Source organism: Taudactylus pleione, unplaced genomic scaffold (genome assembly GCF_031769625.1).
Source record: "Taudactylus pleione unplaced genomic scaffold, aTauple2 ptg000438l, whole genome shotgun sequence".
Classification (NCBI taxonomy): domain Eukaryota; kingdom Metazoa; phylum Chordata; class Amphibia; order Anura; family Myobatrachidae; genus Taudactylus; species Taudactylus pleione.
Genome location: NW_028284840.1, coordinates 702,982 through 722,347, shown reverse-complemented (window position 1 = coordinate 722,347; position 19,366 = coordinate 702,982). Strand labels below are relative to the sequence as shown.

At 45.0% G+C, this 19,366-nt stretch overlaps 1 protein-coding gene across 1 annotated transcript in view; it reads right to left on the bottom strand.

Moving 5' to 3' along the window:
- The window catches only part of LOC148505755 (UDP-glycosyltransferase 3A1-like), a 28,099-nt gene extending 19,713 nt beyond the window's left edge, over nucleotides 1–8,386 (bottom strand). The window contains exons 1-3 of the mRNA XM_088447774.1: nucleotides 8,278–8,386; nucleotides 2,370–2,471; nucleotides 1,593–1,707 (exon numbers count right to left, since the gene is read on the bottom strand). Of these exons, the coding sequence (XP_088303900.1) occupies nucleotides 1,593–1,707; nucleotides 2,370–2,471; nucleotides 8,278–8,371 (311 nt within the window). The 5' untranslated portion in view covers nucleotides 8,372–8,386. The remainder of the gene's footprint in view (nucleotides 1–1,592; nucleotides 1,708–2,369; nucleotides 2,472–8,277) is intronic.
- Between the last annotated feature and the right edge of the window lie 10,980 nt (nucleotides 8,387–19,366).

Here is a 19,366-nt window from a genome sequence, read left to right as displayed (position 1 = left end):
GCGAGTACAGACAAAGGGGGCACTATGAGGAGAGTATAAACAAGCATGGGCACTATGAGGAGAGTACAGGCAAAGGGGGGCACTATGAGGAGAGCACAGACAAGGGGGGCACTATGAGGAGAGTATAAACAAGCATGGGCACTATGAGGAGAGTACAAGCAAGGGGGCACTATGAGGAGAGTACAAGCAAGGGGGCACTATGAGCAGAGTACAAGCAAGGGGGCACTATGAGGAGAGTACAGGCAAGGGGGGCACTATGAGGAGAATACAGGCAAGCATGGGCACTATGAGGAGAGCACAGACAAGCAAGGGCACTATGAGGAGAGTACAAGCAAGGGGGGCACTATGAGAAGAGTACAGACAAGGGAAGGGTCACTGTATGACAATGTATGTTTTATTTTATTCAGATTGAGAATTTAGACAGAACTTGAAATAACAATTAAAGGGGCGCCATTTACACTGGTTACGGCCTCTGATGATGGCCATCCATATCTGGCATCTCCATACTTGACCGGTGCACCTGTAGAAGCACCATCTTCTGGGGACTGCATCGGCTGCAGCCTCTAGAAGCCGGGTCGGGCTGCCGGTAAGGCAGGAGAGTGACTTCCTATTGGAATCTCGGTCCGGACTATCAGTCCCAGTGGGAGAAAACACCTTCGCAGGGACTGTCTGTCTGGCTGAAACAGATAATGCTTGTAATAGGAAGACACTGCCATTGAACAGTCACTGGGGGAGGCGGATTTTACTGGGAAGGATGCAGCCCTGTAGCCCCTAGGTAATAACTAGTCATTATAACGCTGCTGGTTGTAGTATAAACACAGGCAGCTTCAGACTGAAAGACGGGGTTATTGCCACAATGCTGGGTGTGGCCAAAGTGGGATTTATTTAAAATATCAAAAAAAAGGCTCCTTGGTTTTTAAAAACCAATCAACTTGTAAATGGATGAAAAATCCACTTTAGATACTGTGGAACCTTTGAAGAACAAGTGTTAAAAATAAAGTGCATATATTTATTTCTCTCTTTTTCTTTAGTCATAAAACATACTCAGATGGGATCTTAGGCCAAGTCTGCGCCACGGTATGTATTCCTATATCTTTATCCAAGCTCTGCCTCACCTTTCGTTCGGCCTGCCTATTCAGACCTGGACCAAGTTGCCTGATGTCCTGTCTCAATTTTTCTAATTTAAGCTCCACTATTTGCCCTTGGTACCTCTACTGAGCCCGATTCAACTATCTTGTGGATGCCTCACTGAAGTAGTGGATGCCTATGATAGGACTGGGCTTTAATTAAGGATAACACATATTCACGTACCGTGAGTTTCCCACAAATGTAAGCGAAATCAAAGCTTTATTTGATAAGACTTTTTATTATTCCAAAAACAGTTTCACAACCCAATAGATGGCAGAGGTCCTGCTGTGTTCTGCAGATCATTACTAAATGGTAAACAGACAAGAACCAGATACCTCTGACTTGAAAGCCAAACAAAAAGTGCACATGGATTCTTAAAATCTATCAGTTGAAAATAATTACTCAACAATTAAATGAACTGCAAAAATATAGAGGGCAAACCATGAAAGTAGATGTCAACATACTTGCCGACAAGAAATTCCTTCTGGTTATTCGTAAAAAGCTGTTGGTATCTCTTTAGATATTTTTCACCAAGTGAAAATGTGGAGACTGGATAAGGGCTGGACGGCAACTTGTAACCTAAAAAATAATAATCTTTAATGTACTTTAACAAGAACAAAAGTAAGCATTTGCTGATCTAAAAATAATAGAAGTTTTGTTTTAACTTGACTATATAAAAATGACCTCACAATATCATCTCATAAGCATCTTAAAGGAACTTTCTATACAATAATGGTTGACATGTAGTTAAATGGTTAAACACTACGTACTGTCTTTTAATTTAGCGTTATTGTGTATGACTCATCTGACTCAATAACATCACATGTCTGTATTATTGTGCGTGACTCATCTGTCTGAACAAAGATCACATGTCTGAGTAATACTTGCCTATTCTCATGTACTGTATAGCGGGAGGCGGGGCCATGTGACACAATCAAGCCACTAGGCACCCAGCGCAGCCCACCTTTGTGGCTGCCACTCCCCCATTGTCCCAACCTGGCTGCAACCTCCTGTTGTTTTGCATTGTACTAAAAACACTTTTGAGATACTAGGATACAGTTGCAAGCTACCCCTTGTGTTTTGCAAGTCAATCTGTGGTCCACTTATGTGATCTTTGGCACTGGATACATATTAGGCAAATAAGTAATAATAAATCTCATGTATATATTGTTATTTCTCCTTGGGTAATATTCAATGCAATACATTAAAAACTACTATAACCTATTGTACTGTAATCTCACCTGGGAGCATCCCATTCCCAAACTGGAGGAACATTCGCACTTCATGGCCGTTGTTATGTAGAATACGGGAGACTTCATCCATTAGCAGATAATGGCTGCCACCTAAATAGAAAGGAAAAAGGAGTCTAGTTTTGTAGTCTGTTCTACTCATGGCCTCCTGGAAAGCTTTTGGCTTTTGGGCGTGGCCTGGACAAGCGTAGAGCAAACAAATATTAATAATCCGTGCGCTTCACGTCTGTGATAGAAATGCTGCAATTGGTTCAAACAATAGTGCACCCAAAATACACCAGAAATACAACAAATAAAACACAGGGGAACCTTGCACAAAACCTTCAATGGGTACAGTGATGGTTAGGGTGGTGAACTATTCATAACCACCACTCAGATCAACTTGTAGAATCTGAAAAAACAATTGTCTAATATGAATGTCTTATTATGATGAGTTCATGCTTATGGATCCTCTTCTTAAATAAAATGGTTTGCCCAAACGTCACAAACGTCATAGATAAACTTTCTTCACATACACCGTCGTGTCCTCTTTGTTCCTCAAAGATATAAAGGGAGATGAAGAAGGGCCACAATAGTGTAGTACAGTTTTATTTCTGACAAAATTGTTAAAAACACTGAGGCTGCGTACCAGATTTCAAGGTGTAAACAAACAAGGTGTCACCTTGATAAAGGCTCTATGACAGCTGAAACGCTTTGGTGATCTGAGGAGTAGCTGTTCCAGACCAAGGCTAGAAAGGGGTGGATTCTTGAACCCAGGAGGTACCCTGTTGTTACAAATCCCTTGTGTTTGATGGTGTTTGTTTACACCTTGAAATCTGGTACGCAGCCTCAGTGTTTTTAACAATTTTGTCAATACAATAAGTAACAATAACAATAAGTCAATTTTATGACACATCTCTCAGATATAGCAGTACACCTCCACTGTACCGCCGCGCTCCTAGGTGTTACTTTTACATTCTCCCTGAAATGCTTTTTCAAAAGTAGGCAAGTGTGCCCTGTATATAAATGCAGCAGACTGTAGTTGGGAAAAGGTGATCTCTGCCCAGGACTGTATAGAGGTACACAGGTGTCATTAGTTGACACTAGTTCAGTAGATTTCCTAGACAGGCAGGTTCCCTGGTATGTGACACTAGCCATGTTCCAGCTGACATGTGCGTGACACAGGCTGTTTCTATCCGCACGCATATATAGTGTAGTAACTGTGTAACCTGAGACTCTGGGAAGGTCTCTCATAATCTCACGCACCCAGCATAGGGACTGAGGCACCACAGCATGGAAATGGGGTTTCCTTATGGAGCTGTGACTTTACATACTAATTACACGGCAGTCTAAACCTGAAGTGGTCCCGAAAGGTTATTAGAATTACTGCAGAAGGGATGTAGTGCGCTTGTCGTCAGTGTAGGAGCCTAGTGACCACAGGAACGGACCTTAGTAGCTATATGGTATACAGGTCATAATTTCCAAATTCAGAATATCGACATGTACTTTTCAGTGGTAGTTTTAGGGTGTAAATAGTGTGTGTGGGGGAACTCGATGTGTCGATATGCCGGATGTCAACATGCACAGTGTTGACATTGGGTGTATCGACATAACGTCCATGTCGATATTCAGAACATGTACACATTTTGAACAAAAATCAACTAGCAGCGCTTTGTCACAATATAGGAGACTTAATTTGGAAATAAATTATGTCATATGACGAAAAGACTATATAATGAAAAAAAAAATCACTATTTAATTGAAAAATACATATAAAAATATAAATATGTAAAAGGAAAAAGGATTATATTAAAGATAAAATTAGGGCATCCACTTATGTAAAAAAAAGCATCAATATGCAGAGTCATGCTATATTGGCAAAGCAATGGGCAATGCACCTATGCTGGCATAGTAATGGGCAATGCACCTATGCTGGCATAGCAATGAGCATGCACCTATGCTGGCATAGTAATGGGCAATGCACCTATGCTGGCATAGCAATGAGCATGCACCTATGCTGGCATAGTAATGGGCATGCACCAATGCTGGCATTGCAATGAGCATGCACCTATACTGTCATTGTAATGGGCATGCACCTATGCTGGCATAGTAATAGATATGCACCAATGCTGGCATAGTAATGGGTATGCACCTATGCTGGCATAGTAATGGGTATGCACCAATGCTGGCATAGAAATGAGCATGCACCTACGCTGGCATAGTAATGGGTAAGCACCTATGCTGGCATAGTAATGGGTATGCACCAATGCTGGCATAGTAATGGGTAAGCACCTATGCTGGCATAATAATGGGTAAGCACCTATACTGGCATAGTAATGGGTAAGCACCTATGCTGGCATAATAATGGGTAAGCACCTATGCTGGCATAGTAATAGGTAAGCACCTATGCTGGCATAGTAATGGGTATGCACCTATGCTGGCATAGCAATGAGCATGCACCTATGCTGTCATAGTAATGGGCATGCCCATATGCTGGCATAGTAATGGTAATGCCCATATGCTGGCATAGCAATGGGCATGCACCTATGCTGGCATAGTAATGGGCATGCACCTATGCTGGCATATCAATGAGCATGCACCTATCCTGTCATTGTAATTGGCATGCACCTATGCTGGCAGAGTAATGGGTATGCACCTATGCTGGCAAAGCAATGAGCATGCACCTATGCTGGCTTAGTAATGGGCATGCCGATATGCTGGCATAGTAATGGGCATGCACCTATGCTGACTTATAATGGACATCATATGACGTAATAAGAATACTCACCTCTGCTTGTACAGGATAAAATTATATACACAACAAAGCTGGACAATCCCGTTAAAGCTTTCCAGTTCAAAACATATACAGTATATATAGATGTAAGATACATTCCGAGTAAAACCGAACCCGCTCACCCCTAGTAAGAATAAACAAGATCATGGTCATTGCCTCAAAATAACCTCTATTACCGAGTACTGTTGTATTGGTCCAAAAGCCTTTTGCAGAAACGTAGCTGTGTTGTACGTAGATAGTAAGTAAGACAGTAAGGGGCCCATTTATGAATGATCACATACTCAGTGCGATCTGGGCACAATATTAGTGCATTGCAGTATGCAATCACAGCACCAGGATGTATTAACTAGTACCCGCAGGCACAGGGTCCCCGATAGGAGCCTGTCCCTGCCATGTGCTGGGGGTGAAGTCAGCGTCCTCTTCACTCCTGAGCTGGGACTCCACCACATGCGCGGTCTACAGACCACGTATTTGCCACAGTCATTGCCGTGGATACACAACGCCATCTGTAGATGGCGTTATCTGTGGGGGCCAATCTCCGGAATGTTGTGGCAGCTGCGTAGCGGCACTACGATAGCATTCATTAGCATATTTTCGCAGCAGACCTGCGTGTGATTACGGAGCTGCGATCGCAATAGCGATCCGTAATGAATCAGGCCCATAGAGCGCTCTGGACAGTGTATAAAATATGTGCAACACTATAAATAATGCTGAAATCACTTCCATATAGTAAAAAAATATATAGTAGTAAAATATATAATATAAACGCAACTCCGGTTCCTTCACCTGCCTCCTAAAAAGAGCTATAAACAAAATTGTGATTAATACCGGTTATGGTTTTAGATTTCTATTATATATTGTACTACTATATCTTTTTTTACTATATGGAAGTGATTTCAGCATGATGTATAGTGTTGCGCATATTTTACACACTGTCCAGAGCTCTCTCTATATATATAGACATAAGTCACTGATGATGTTAAAAAGTCAGTTTTTCTGCAAAAAGGATAAAAAAGTTTAATAGGGAATTCTTGATAGAAGTTGATTTTACCGCAATTAAACATGGTTTAATAATGACACAAGCTCTGACCCATAAAGCCAAAATACGGTCAGGGGAGCAGATTACATACACCAGAGATTCCCAAACTCCCCCATTAACAGTCCAGGTTTTAAGGCTATCCATGCCAGAGTCCATTTGCTTGAATCCCAGTATTTACCAACTCCAGTCCTCAGGAAGCCCTATCAGTGCATGTTTTGCAGATCTCTCAGCAGGTGCACAGGTGTATGCATTACTGGCTGACACATTTTAAAAGATCCATAGGTGGCACTAATTATGTCACTTGTGATTCTGAGAAGATCTGTAATACATGCACTGGCTGGGTACACACTATACAATATATTGTGCAATCATGGTACTTTCAGTCAATCTGTACGAGCACATAATAGTGTGTACACCCAATCTATCATTTACACGTTGCTTGTATCGTCCCATTTGATGTGCTGCACATCAGTTGGGACGATTCCATGGGCGACGCTGTGTTATTGTACAGTAAGTATGTAATGATATAACGTGACGTTATGCCATACATGCCTACCCTCCCGGTTTTCGCGGGAGGCTCCCGATTTTTCGGGTAATCCCCCGCACCCCTGGAAGGGTAGGCATTTCTCCCGCATTCTGCCCACTTCCTAGTGAAGTGGGCAGAATGAGAATACCCGCGGAGATCGCGGGTCTCCGTGAAGGGGCGGGGCTTAAGAGATGATTCTGCATGAATCACAGCATTTGGCCTCGCCCCCTATGTAAATTTTACCCAATCGCGGCAGTTTTGCCACGAGGGGGTGGGGCTTAATGACGCTAATCTTTAGGCCCCGCCCACATCGGCCCCCTGCTGCTTCTCTTACCCGGGCTTCTCCCGGGAAGAGATTATAAAAGGTAGGTAAGTATGCGTTATGCCGCTGATCACATAGTGTGTACGGCAATCATTACAACGCATTGCTGCATCGCTGGGTCGCACCTTCGTTCAGGGGATGCAGTCAGGAAGGCGACGGTCGAAATGCCGACCGCCAGCTTCCGACTGTCAATTCCAGGCAGGGTACTAATGACAGGCGTCGAAATCCCGACACCTGTCATTATACCTACGCTGGGAGCCTGATGCCCGGCATACCAATCGAAGGTAAGCGGTCGGCCGCGGGGGGGAGGAGGGTTAGGTTAGGGGCTCCCGGGCGGGACTTAGGGTTAGACACCCCCCCCCGGGCAGGGTTATTAAGGTCAGACTAGGGGAAGGGGGGGTTAGGGTTAGGCACTTAGGGGTGGTTTGGTGGGGTTAGGTTAGTGATTTCCACTGGTGCCGGTATGCCGGCGTCGGGATTACAGCCGGCGGTCATTCATACTGATTCCCGTTCAGGTGTGTACTGTACCAAGCATTAGGGGTCACTGAGGACATGAACTGGGAATTACTGGCCTATACTTAAAGATAGACTAGTTTTCTTATACCCCTTTCACACTTGCTGCAATAACCCGGGTTATTGCACGTGAACACCCGGGTTACTGTGTAGTATGAAAGGGCCTGGTTGAAATAAGCCAGATCGAGCATTTCAACCCTGGTAACAAGCAGAGTTGAACATTGGTTCAACCCGGCTCGCAGGGCGGTGTGAATGCATAACCCGGGTCGATGTGATCCAGGTCCCGTTCACAGCATAGGAAGAGCCTGCGCTTGGAGATGATGGCAGTGATGTCATCGACCCGGCAATAAGCCTGGTCAGGCCTCTGGTCTAAAAAGGGGTCTCAGTCGGGTCGCACCCGGGATGGACCCGTGTACAAAATCCTGGGTGCGACCCCGGCATTGCGATGTAAAAGGGGTATTAGAAAGCAGGACTGCTCCCACTACTATTGCAGTAGTAAGTTTAGCATAATAACTTCTATCACAGTAATCTGACAGCTTTCCTGGACAATCTTCATTTACATATATAATAAACATAGATGTCAGTCTTATTCACCTGTGTTACAGTGCAGAATTCCTGTACTTTAGGTCTGTAAATTTAACAAACCCCAATAAAGGACTGTGTTAGTTCTGAAATCACTGTTATACACAAAAATCCTTAGCGCTTATTTAAATCATAAGAACTCACCTACAAAGCAGATTGTCAAGATCTTGGCTCCCTGCAGAAGGGGGAACTGTAACATGAAGAGGAGGAAGATGGAAAGCTTCCTATCTCCGGACATTCTTCTAGGAATCACTGTGAGAGAGCGCTGGCTGGGCTCATGTGGAGGTGTCTAGGATTTAGGCACGCCTCCTCTGGCAGCGTGACAATTACATGCCTTGGGTCCAACAGTTCATCCGAGACTAATACAGTATAGTGAAAACACAGCTCATTCATGGCAGAAACTTTGTTGCTTTAGAACAGAAATGGACAAAGACAATTGTGATCTACCAGGATTCTCATGGAGAAGGGGGGGTGTAGTCATTAGGTTGACATTTACAATGTCGATACCACAATGTCGACAATTATGTGAAATGTCAACATTAGGGTTAGGGATAGTATTGTACTTACCAGAACCCTGGAGCATCAGATGATTCCGCCAGAAGTGATAGTCATTCTAACATGTCGACATTTCATCAGGGTCTAGATCACAGGTACTCAAACTCGGTCCTCAGGACCGCAAACAGTGCATGTTTTCCAGGTCTCCTCACAGAATCACAGGTGAAATATTTAGCTCCATCTGTGGATCTTTACAATGTGTCAGTGAGTAGGGAAGGCTCTTGGGGTGTTCGACCAGTGCGGTCGATCAGGGGTGCCACCCCATAGAGGGCGCACCCCTACCCAACATCACGATTTAATCAGGACAGTACTATCCCGCTGTTCCACCCGTGGGCCGAAGTGGCCCGCGGGTGGTCAAATCGGGAGGTTGGGGACCCCACTGCCGCAGCTATGCCGGACCCCGGAGTAGCTGAATGGATACTGCGCGCGGTATTCATTCAGTGCAGGGAGAGGGCTGTGGGAAGTCCGGCTAGTGACGGAGTGCTGGGCTTACCCCCAGTCTGACGTTATTTGGAGGCGTGCCATGCGGGTATGCCTCTAAATAATGTCACTTAGGGGGCATGGCCTATGGTAATTAGGCCACACCCCCATTTTCAGCTGCACGCGAGTATTGGACGCTATTAACTGAGCAGACACAGGGTGCTCCGACCCCTGGAGCCGGCCCTGCAGTGAGTAATGACTACACCTGTGCACCTGCTGGGTGACCTGCAAAATGTGAACTGTGTGGGGTCCAGAAGACTGAGATTGAGAACCACTGGTCTAGATGATGAATGTCTACATGGTCAATGTTGACATTCTCATGTCAACATTATGAATGACGACACGATGGTCTGTCAACATATCCATATAAAAATATTTTATAAAATAATGAGTGAGAATATTGAGAGAAATGTAGATTTGTTTAAAAGAAAGTCTGTGTCTATTACAAGGCTGGCTGTCACCGGCATCACAAGGGGGGTGCGGGCCGCACCCGGGTGTCACCAAAGTGCCGCCTCCTCCTGAGTGACAGGAGCAGAGTGCTGCACTGTAGCATTACGTGCAACATTAGTCTCCTGACACAGTGAGGCATCTGGCACTACACACAGACTGGTTCCCGGGGGCATCCCGAGTGAGTAAAACGGGGGTTCGGGCAATGAGGCCATGCCCCCTGTCCAAGAGGTTACGCCCCCTGTCCAAGAGGTCACACCTCCTTTTTGCCAGCTACAATCCTCCCTCGCCACTGCCCGCACCGGGTGTCACCACAGGGAGGGACGCCACTGCTGTCTCTTACAAGGCTGGCTGGCTGGCTGGCTCTTAGAACACCAAACTTTTTACAACATATTGTATGTTACATTTCAAAATATGAAACATTGTAAAGAGCCATGTCAAGACAGATCACAAATGTACAGTTTGCAGGTGGGCGCCGAACACCTAGCACCGGCCCTACGGACCTGTATCCGCCCTCATAACCCTGATGCACTGCACACTTACGTCCTTGTCAACATTTGAATTTTTCTTATCCATGAAATCGTTAAGGAGTATACTATTGTACAATACACTTCACACTGCGCCTAGATCTTGTGGTTTGGATAAACCTTTATTCACCCTTGGCCAGAATAATTTCCAGAAAACCCCCCACAATTATTGCTATTATGTTAAAGGGCTTTATTAAAGTTTATCACTTTAACAGTACAATGTTTTTTTTTTAATTTAAATATGGGCCCATTTAACATATTTTAAAAAAAACAAAAACAACAACATTAACAGCTAACTTTGCACATCTTCATCTTCCCACGCAGCCTGGCGAGGAGCTCGGGGCTCCTTTGTCCTTATGTGAAAGATGTTTTGCCTTATGCTCTTTGGGATGCAATCGGGAAACCGGCTGACGTGATCCCGACAGCCGGCTTCCCGGCTGCTTTATCCCGGTGTGGGTTAAATGACAGGCATTTATATCTACACGCCTGTCATTCTCCCGACGCCGGGAGACAGGCGCCCGGCATCCCTTCGATCGAGTTAGGCACCCCCCCAGGAGGGTTAGGGTTAGGCTAGGGGGAGGGAAGATTTAGGGTTAGGCACCCCCCCCGGGGGACTTAGGTTTAGGCAGCGGGGAAGGGGGGATTAGGGTTAGGCACTAGGGGAAGGTTAGGGTTAGGCACCCCTAAGGAGGGTTAGGTTAGTTATTACTTACCTGAGGACGATCGGGATTTCCAGCGCTGTCGGGCTGCCGCTGCCAGGATCTGTTCATCTGTTGGGCTGCCGCTGCCGTGAATCCAACCCGGCCGGCGGTATTTCATACCGATTCTTGCTCATTTGGTGCTACAATCGCCATTGTTGTCAGCCCTGGCCTTAGGAGCACTATACCCCTTTTACACCAGAGCTAAAACCCGGGTTATTGCACGGTTAACCCGGGTAGCCCCTTGGTGTAAAAAGGGACAGGGTTGGATTCCTGGGTTGAGTGACCCGGCAATTAAACTCAGGTAGCTTGCAGGGCTTAACACGGGAATGACCCGTGAAACCCTGCAGAGTAAATGGTGCAATCCTGGTCACGATTACCTGGAGCGCGTCGCATGCTGGCCGATTTCAGTGGCGCTTGGAGATGACGTCATCTCCAAGCGTCCTCTTCCACGCCAGAAGAGCCGGGTTACTGCAGACCCGACTCTGTTGTGAATGGCGCCGACTCGGGAATACCCTGGGTCGGCGCCGGCTAAATTCCGGGTCTCATCCGGTTTGGAACCCTGTTCCAGCCTCCAGGTCAGACCTGGAATTTAGGTATAAAAACTGGATTTAGTGACAGGTACCTCACCTCATAAATCTTTACGGATTTTGCATTCCTGGGCTAACGTCAGTGGAGCAGCCCTGCAGGAGCAGGAACTTGCGATCCCAGTCCGGTGGGCTGGAGGTGATCCCATTGCCCATCGTGTTATCTTTCTAGCTGTGTATGCGCAGTAGTGGTGCCGGGGCCCGAAGCCAGAAGTATAGTGATGGGAAATGTAGTTAATTTTGGTGATCAGTTCATTATGATCTAGTTCACTGAAAAGAATAGTTCAAATGATCAGTCATGTAGTTCATTTAGGTCATTACATCACTGGCTCTGATACACTGCTGAGAGAAGTGATTGGAAACCTAGAACTAGTCAATTACACAAACAGTAGGGATTTCAACTACTAGCTCATTAGGTGAGTTATAGTCTTGTTCAAATGATAAGCCTTTTTAATATGTCTGATCTTTTAATATTTTAAAAAAGCAATATATAACAAACTACTAGTAGTAGTGACATGTTTAGCTCTGCAATGTTAATTTAATTGTTGATATAATTTTTATTTCCATAATATACAAGTGAGTGAGACCCAAATTCAGAGTATTGTAACGTGTCACTTTTTTTTTCTTTTAAATACAGTAATTACAAGGAAAAAAAACTTTGCCTCATTTTTTAATTGCACCCATTAATGTCACTTAATGCACACCAGAGCTACTGTAGATTAACAATAGGGCGGGTGGGATTACAGCCTTCACATAAAAATAGGGGGATAGTCTCAATATGGGCAAGTTCTTGAAGATGGATCAAACCTTAGAGAGAGATAAAGTAAAGAAGTTATGCAAAGCATAGTCTATAAAATGCCAGAAGCTGATAGGTTCCATTTTATCTCTCTTGAAGGTTTGATACATCTCCCCCTATGTCTTGTGGCGTAAACAGAAGTACAGTATATAGCATTCAGCACTGTGTCTTAAGATGATTAGGAGTGTATCTTGTGAATTAATATACTAGGAGAATGAATCCTGACAATATACTTCAGATCCATACAATGCATATGTCTGATCACAGCAGTGCCCCCTGTGGTCGTTTAGCAGTATTGACTCATAACTGTATGAGAGCTAATGGGGAATATATCATGTGACTTTTGAACTACTCAATGAGTCATCATCACAATCTATTTCAATCAGCTCCACATGAGTCACTGACCTATTCGAACTAGTGAACTAGAATGCCTGAATGAGTCATGACAATCTAGTTCAGGGGTCTTCAAACTTGGCCCTCCAGCTGCTGTGGAACTACACATCCCAGCATGCACTGCCACCTTTTTGATATAACAGCATGCTAAAACTATGTGCAGTGCATGCTGGGATGTGTAGTTCCACAGCATCTGGAGGGCCAAGTTTGAAGACCCCTGATCTAGTTCAATGAGCTGCACAGTCTCACACATAGGGCGGAATTCAATTCTTTCCATCCCCCATCGCACCCGAGGGAGCCATTTAATTGTTGCTCCTGTCGGGCGCGATCAGCTGCCAGCGCTCCATTTCAGCTCACAGCCCCAGAGGGGTGCGAGCTGAAATCGGCGAAAAGTGACCTGTTTGGGCGCCTAAACGGCACTCTTCACGATCGCGCCCATCACTTTGGTCAGGGTTAGGCGATTTATGCGGCTAAACCCTACCACTTTGGGCGCAATCAGCGCGAAAAGCTGGAACAATTGAATAGCAGCCCGCGATCTCCCGTCACTTTACACGGGAGACCAGGGTCACGAAAACAATTGAATTCCGCCCATAGTCTGAGCATAGCAGTGCCACCTGTGGTCGTTTAGCAGTACTGACTCATGCCTAATGGAGCTGCTGTGCTCTCTAAAGGCCCCTATACATCAGCAATCTGAAAACCACAATTGAACAATTTGAAGCTTTATTGCCTGATCTTAGGATTTCCCAATCGAGCAATCTGCGCCCATACACTACAGATCTGTTTCAGTGATTTGCAGATCGATTGCAGCAAACACAGATCTGGCAATCTTGAAAGACCCATCATTTTGCTAGAAACGGTCTGCAAATCTGCTGATCATGTCCATACACTAGCAATTTACAGCCCCAATCAATCTGTGAAATCCAACATGTTGGACAATCTGATTAAACAATTCCAGTCACTTTTTGGTTGCAATCTGTGAAGCCCATACATTGCAGATTTTTAGACACAATCGATTGCGAATTGCACGATTGCTGCAATCCATCTCTGATGTATGGGGGCCTTAAGTCACTGTGTCTAAAGGCCCCCATACATCATCAATCTGAAAACCACAATTGAACAATTTGAAGATTTATTGCCCGATCTTAGGATTTCCCAATCTAGCAATCTGTGCCCATTCACTACAGATCTTTTTCAGTGATTTGCAGATCGATTGCAGCAAACACAGATCTGGCAATCTTGAAAGACCCATCATTTTGCTAGAAACAGTCTGCAAATCTGCTGATCATGTCCATACACTAGCAATCTACAGCCCCAATCGATCTGTGAAATCCAACATGTTGGACAATCTGATTAAACCATTCCAATCACTTTTTGGTTGCAATCTGCGATCTGTGAAGCCCATACAGTGCTGATTGTTATACACAATCGATTGCAAATTGCACGATTGCAGCAATCCACCCTTGACTCCTCCCACTTGTCTTAGCTCCTGATGAACTGATCTTTGCCAGAGCTGTGAACTGAGTGAACTAGTTCATTTTCAACTGATCATTCGTGAACTACCCATCACTAAAGTAAAGTGATCGCCTGGGCGGGCTGGTGCTGAACATGGGGGAGACGTTGCCCAACACCACCAGGCAGCTAGCGGCCGGGGCCATGCAGCGTATCTGTGCGGAGATCACTAAGACGTGTGTGACGCATGAAGGTTGTCGTAAAAGTTGACTACAATAAATATTTTTTTGCTGACTGCAAATACTGTACATTTCTATTTAGGTTAACTTGGGCTGTTCGCTCACTCAGGGATGGGAATGTGTAAATTGGGCATCTACTGTTAGGCCCAGTCTACAAAGGAACCTGGTACATGGTAGAGCAGGAGCCTATCTCGACAAGACTATAATGAGAGTACCCATAGAGAGGTGGTCTGGAGGATGTGTTACTAGGAGAAAAATGTAACAAAGTCTTGGACCAGGGAATCCCTCTGTGCACAGGGTCCGGCTTCTCAACACTCACCGATACCAGTGTGTGTAAGTGAGTGGCAGCAGCACAGACCTTGAATCTATACTTTGTTACATTTTTCTCCTAGTAACACATCCTCCAGACCACAAACAGTACGCTCACACATCATTCAATGCTGGTCAAAATGATGTGCAGCAACTGCTATTCTGCCACCATAATAAGGGAGTAGTCTATTACTGATCTTATTTCTACTTCTCTTTTTACTATTTTGGGTACCGTAGGTGAGCGATACATATATCTGGCTGGCGTCCCACTCCTAATATAGATAAGTGCATATACATACCTACATCCGCAGTGGATTTCACTATTTAAGTATCTGCACATCACACTACCCCCTGTTTATATGCACTCAATCACGACTATAAATAAGATGAGAGTCTCAGATCTACTTTATCTATCCCTACAAAAATATGGATAATTTACATCACCGTGTTTTGCTGATATTTCTGATTGGTCACTGTACCTGGATTATATATATTTTTACTTTTGGGTATTAAACCATTATGTTGCTTGGTAACTATACCTGGATTTCTGTATATTATTGACTACACGGTCACTGTACCTGGATTTCTATATATTGCAGACTATAAATACCATAATGTTGAGGGGGTGTGGCCTGACCATTAATGGAGGAAGCCGCATCTCGTTAGAGCTCCGGGCCAGCACAGAGGAAATCTAGCCTCTATAGCCCCATCCCGGTCAGCGGAGACCTCCAGACCCTTGCTTACCTTCCCCTGGTTTGTCACTGGCCCAGCGGGTGAGAGCTGCGGAATCGGGAGGCGCAATAGGCGCTTCCGCGGGTTGCAGCTGGCCTGTTGCCCTTTGAGCCGGGGACTGGAGCGCACGGACTGGCGGCGTCCTCCCTGCTGCACATCGTGTGACCCCTCTCCGGCCCTCTAGCCTCGGCTGCCCCGCTGCTGTGTCAGGGCTGGTGTTCCTGCTTCTGGGGACTCCCGGGAGACATCTCTGGGAGGAAGCCCCAGCGTTCTGAAGCCTCCGGCGGCCATCTTTGATTTTCTCTCACGCTGATGCTGCTGCTGCCAAGATACTAGCAGTGCAACCCCGCTTGCTGACAGGAATATCTGCTGCCTGTGACTCCCTGGAGTAAGGGGAGGGTGGTGAGTCCCTGAGGGGAGATTATATTGTATTTCTATATACCACTGCTCCACCTGCTCCATTGTCACGTGACCTGTTGGCCCTTCTCTCTATGTCTGGAGCTCCTATATGACCACCTACACATATCCAGTTTATTTTTCACTAGCCTAACAGGTTCAATCCATATCAGCTACTTAGCTTGCTCTTGCCCTGACATTTTTTATTTTAGTGCTGGTGGATATTTGCCATTTACTCTACGCTGGCTCCCTCTTGTGGTCTTCTGTGATAATTACATCAAGTACTATTTGCAGCCAAAATTAGCGAACCTCCATGTGCTATTATATTTTCTGCCAGCCTTTCACACTCTTTTTTCTGAGGCTAAAGTTCTTCTGGATGGTGCTTCTCTGGAGTTAAAGATGTTCGCTTAATATTATCACCCAACTTGCCTGGACTATTAATGTAGAGCCCTGTGTCTCACTTTTTATACCGTAGTTTTTTTTTTGTATTATTTCACTATGTCGCAGAGAGGTAAGAAACCTCCACCATCCTCTGCAAATTTCTTCGGATCTAAATCCAAGGGTTCACAGAGTTCGTCATTACCCCCAGAATCCCCCTCCTCCCCTTGCTCATCCGACGCTGGTATTGATCCTCAAATTCAAGCGGTTATGACTGGTTTGTTGGAGGGAGTTCAATCCGCATTCAAGCAAGAACTGTCAAAAGCTATAACAGAATTTAAATCAGAATTGACATCTCTTGGCAACAGAACGGACGCGCTGGAATCTAAATCGGACGACTTATGCCGCTCCCAAAATCGTCTTGATAAAGAACTCTCTAGACTTCATGATGAGGTGGAGACACTCAAAGAAAGACAAGAGGACCAAGAGAATCGTTCCCGTCGCAACAACTTACGTATCCGTAATATAGCAGAATCAATCCTTGGTCCCTCCTTACCGTAATTTCTAAAAGACTTTTTTCAACACTTAGTTCCAGCCCTTACAAATGAAGATTGTTTATGTGATAGAGCCCATAGAGCACTCCGATCGAAGCCCTCTCCTACTCAACCTCCTAGAGACGTCATAGTTCGCCTGCACTATTTTCGTACAAAGGAACGGATCTGATTAGCTACTCGAGACTCTCCAGTGATTCATTTCCAAGATATGCAGTTAAAAATCTTCCAGGACCTGGCTCCCTCTACTATTCAGAAACGGCGGGATCTTCAGCCAGTCACTAAGATTCTACGGCAGCATCAAATCCGATATCGCTGGGGATTCCCCTTTATGCTTCAGGTTTCGGCAAACAACACTGTGCATAGTGTCAAGACTCTCACTCAAGGTCAACATTTATTAGCCAAGCTTAATCTTCTTCCGACACCGACTTCTGATCCGGTGACTGCTGCAGCCTCTCCCAAACCTCAACGCTCCCATCCTCCTTCACCAGACTGGACCAGGATCTCCCGTCACCATGCTAAGGACTGTGACCCCAATTGAACTGTTCGGTCACTCCCTGGTGTATACTCTCTTTATAATAGGGTTTAAGCTCCCTACAATGTTCTTTTTGAATTTTGCTAGGAGGAACAGTCCTCCCCTCTTGGTTCTCTGCGACTTTTCCCCTTGTCTTTCCCATTTTCCTTCCCCCCCCCATTTTTTGTTTTGTTTCTATATATTGACACAGGTTTATGATCCCTGTTTTACAGGGATTTTTGTTTGATTTGGTTTTAGCCGATCTTATATTTAAGGGTCCAGGCAGTCCTGATTCTGTTGGACGGTCCTTTCACTACCCCCCATGCTCCCTTTAATATTTTTGATTAATGTTATGTTGATTGATATTATTGCGGTCCTTGATTGGGACCCAATTTACCAGGGTTGTTACCCAAATGGGTTCTCTGTTTATCTCTTTTTTTGTGTGTGCCTTTCTTTCTCAGTGGCTCTCTTCTGTTTCTTTTTCCCCTTTTTTTTTCTTTCTGTCCCTAAGGGTGGCTCTATTTGGGCCAAATTTTTGACTTATTATATCTGTGTGTTATGTCTGTAGCACCTCTTTATATATTTTTCCATGTCTCTTAAATTGCTATCAGTTAATGTAAATGGTCTTAATTCTCCTAAGAAACGTATTGTTCTCTTGGGGGCTTGTAGGAGGGAGAAAGCCGATGTTGCATTTCTACAAGAGACGCATCTTACGGGCCCGCATTCTCAGCTCCGAGGTAGGTGGTTTGCCCAGACCTTCTTTGCTTCAGCGAATTGTAAAAAACGTGGGGTAGCCATTTTAATTAGGCGTAATATCCCTTTTGTCCACATTAAAACTGTGACAGACCCAGAGGGTAGATTTCTTATAGTGATCGGTACTCTCCGTACTGAGATTTTCACTCTGGTGTCAGTGTATGCTCCTAATCAAGACCAGCCCCAATTCTTTGATTCTCTGTTCAGGCGTATTAGCAGAGTTGCGCAGGGCCATATTATTCTGTGTGGGGATTTTAATACCATTATTGACCCCCTGTTAGACAGATCGAACCCGCCTGCAAACTCCTCGGAGATGTCTCTTCCTAGAGCTTCTCGTACTCTCCTGGCCTCCCTTAAACATTATGGCCTTAGTGATACCTGGCGTCTTAAACATCCACACAGCAAAGACTATACTCATTTTTCAGCTCCACACCAACATTATTCCAGGATAGATATGATCCACATTTCCTCCACTATTACCTCTCTGGTTACGGAAGCCGGTATTTCCCCCTTTACATGGACAGACCATGCAGGTGTCTATATTCTTTTAGATGTACATCGCTCTCCTCGTAGGAAGCGTAACTGGCATCTTGATGACTCCCTTTTACAACATCCCCCCGCTCTGCTAGAAATAAAATTGGCGATGACCCGCTATTTTGAGGAGAATACCTCTCCTGATATTTCCTCTAGTATCCTCTGAGAAGCCCATAAGGCTACTATACGGGGTTTTCTTATTTCTAAAACCTCAGCGGTTAGGAAAGCGGCTGCACAAGAAATTCATTCCCTTGAGTCACAAATTTCAGTACTATTGATTCAGCATAAAACATCCCCTAGCGCCTCCGTGCTAACCCAAATTGAGAAACTACGAGGTCAGCTTAATGCCCTTCTGTCTCGTCACGCTGCGCTTATCTTGCAAAAACTTCGTCACCGCTTTTATGATAAATCTGACAAAATTGATTCTTTATTAGCCAATAAACTGCGTCGCAGACAAGCATTAGGTGCGATAGACAAACTACACTCTCCATCTTCTGGTTCTCTAACTTATGATCCTGAGGTTATGGCTGAGGAGTTTCGGACCTTTTATAGTTCCCTTTATAACTTATCAGATTCTTCTTATCCCACTTCTGCTGGAGCCGAGGGGGTGCGCTCATATTGGTCCTCTACTTTCCTTCCCAGGCTCTCAGAACCCCAATTATCTACTCTCAATGACCGTATTTCAGGTGAGACAATAGCTGCTATTAGATCAATGCGTTCCTCTGCCGCCCCAGGCCCTGATGGGTTTACAGCCCAATATTATAAACTGTTTGCAAAGGAACTTGCCCCACATCTTACATCTCTATTTAATGATATTTTGGAGGGCGCTTCTTTTGCTCCTGATACAACTCGGGCCGACATTGTAGTGATCCCCAAACCTGATCGTGATCCTACT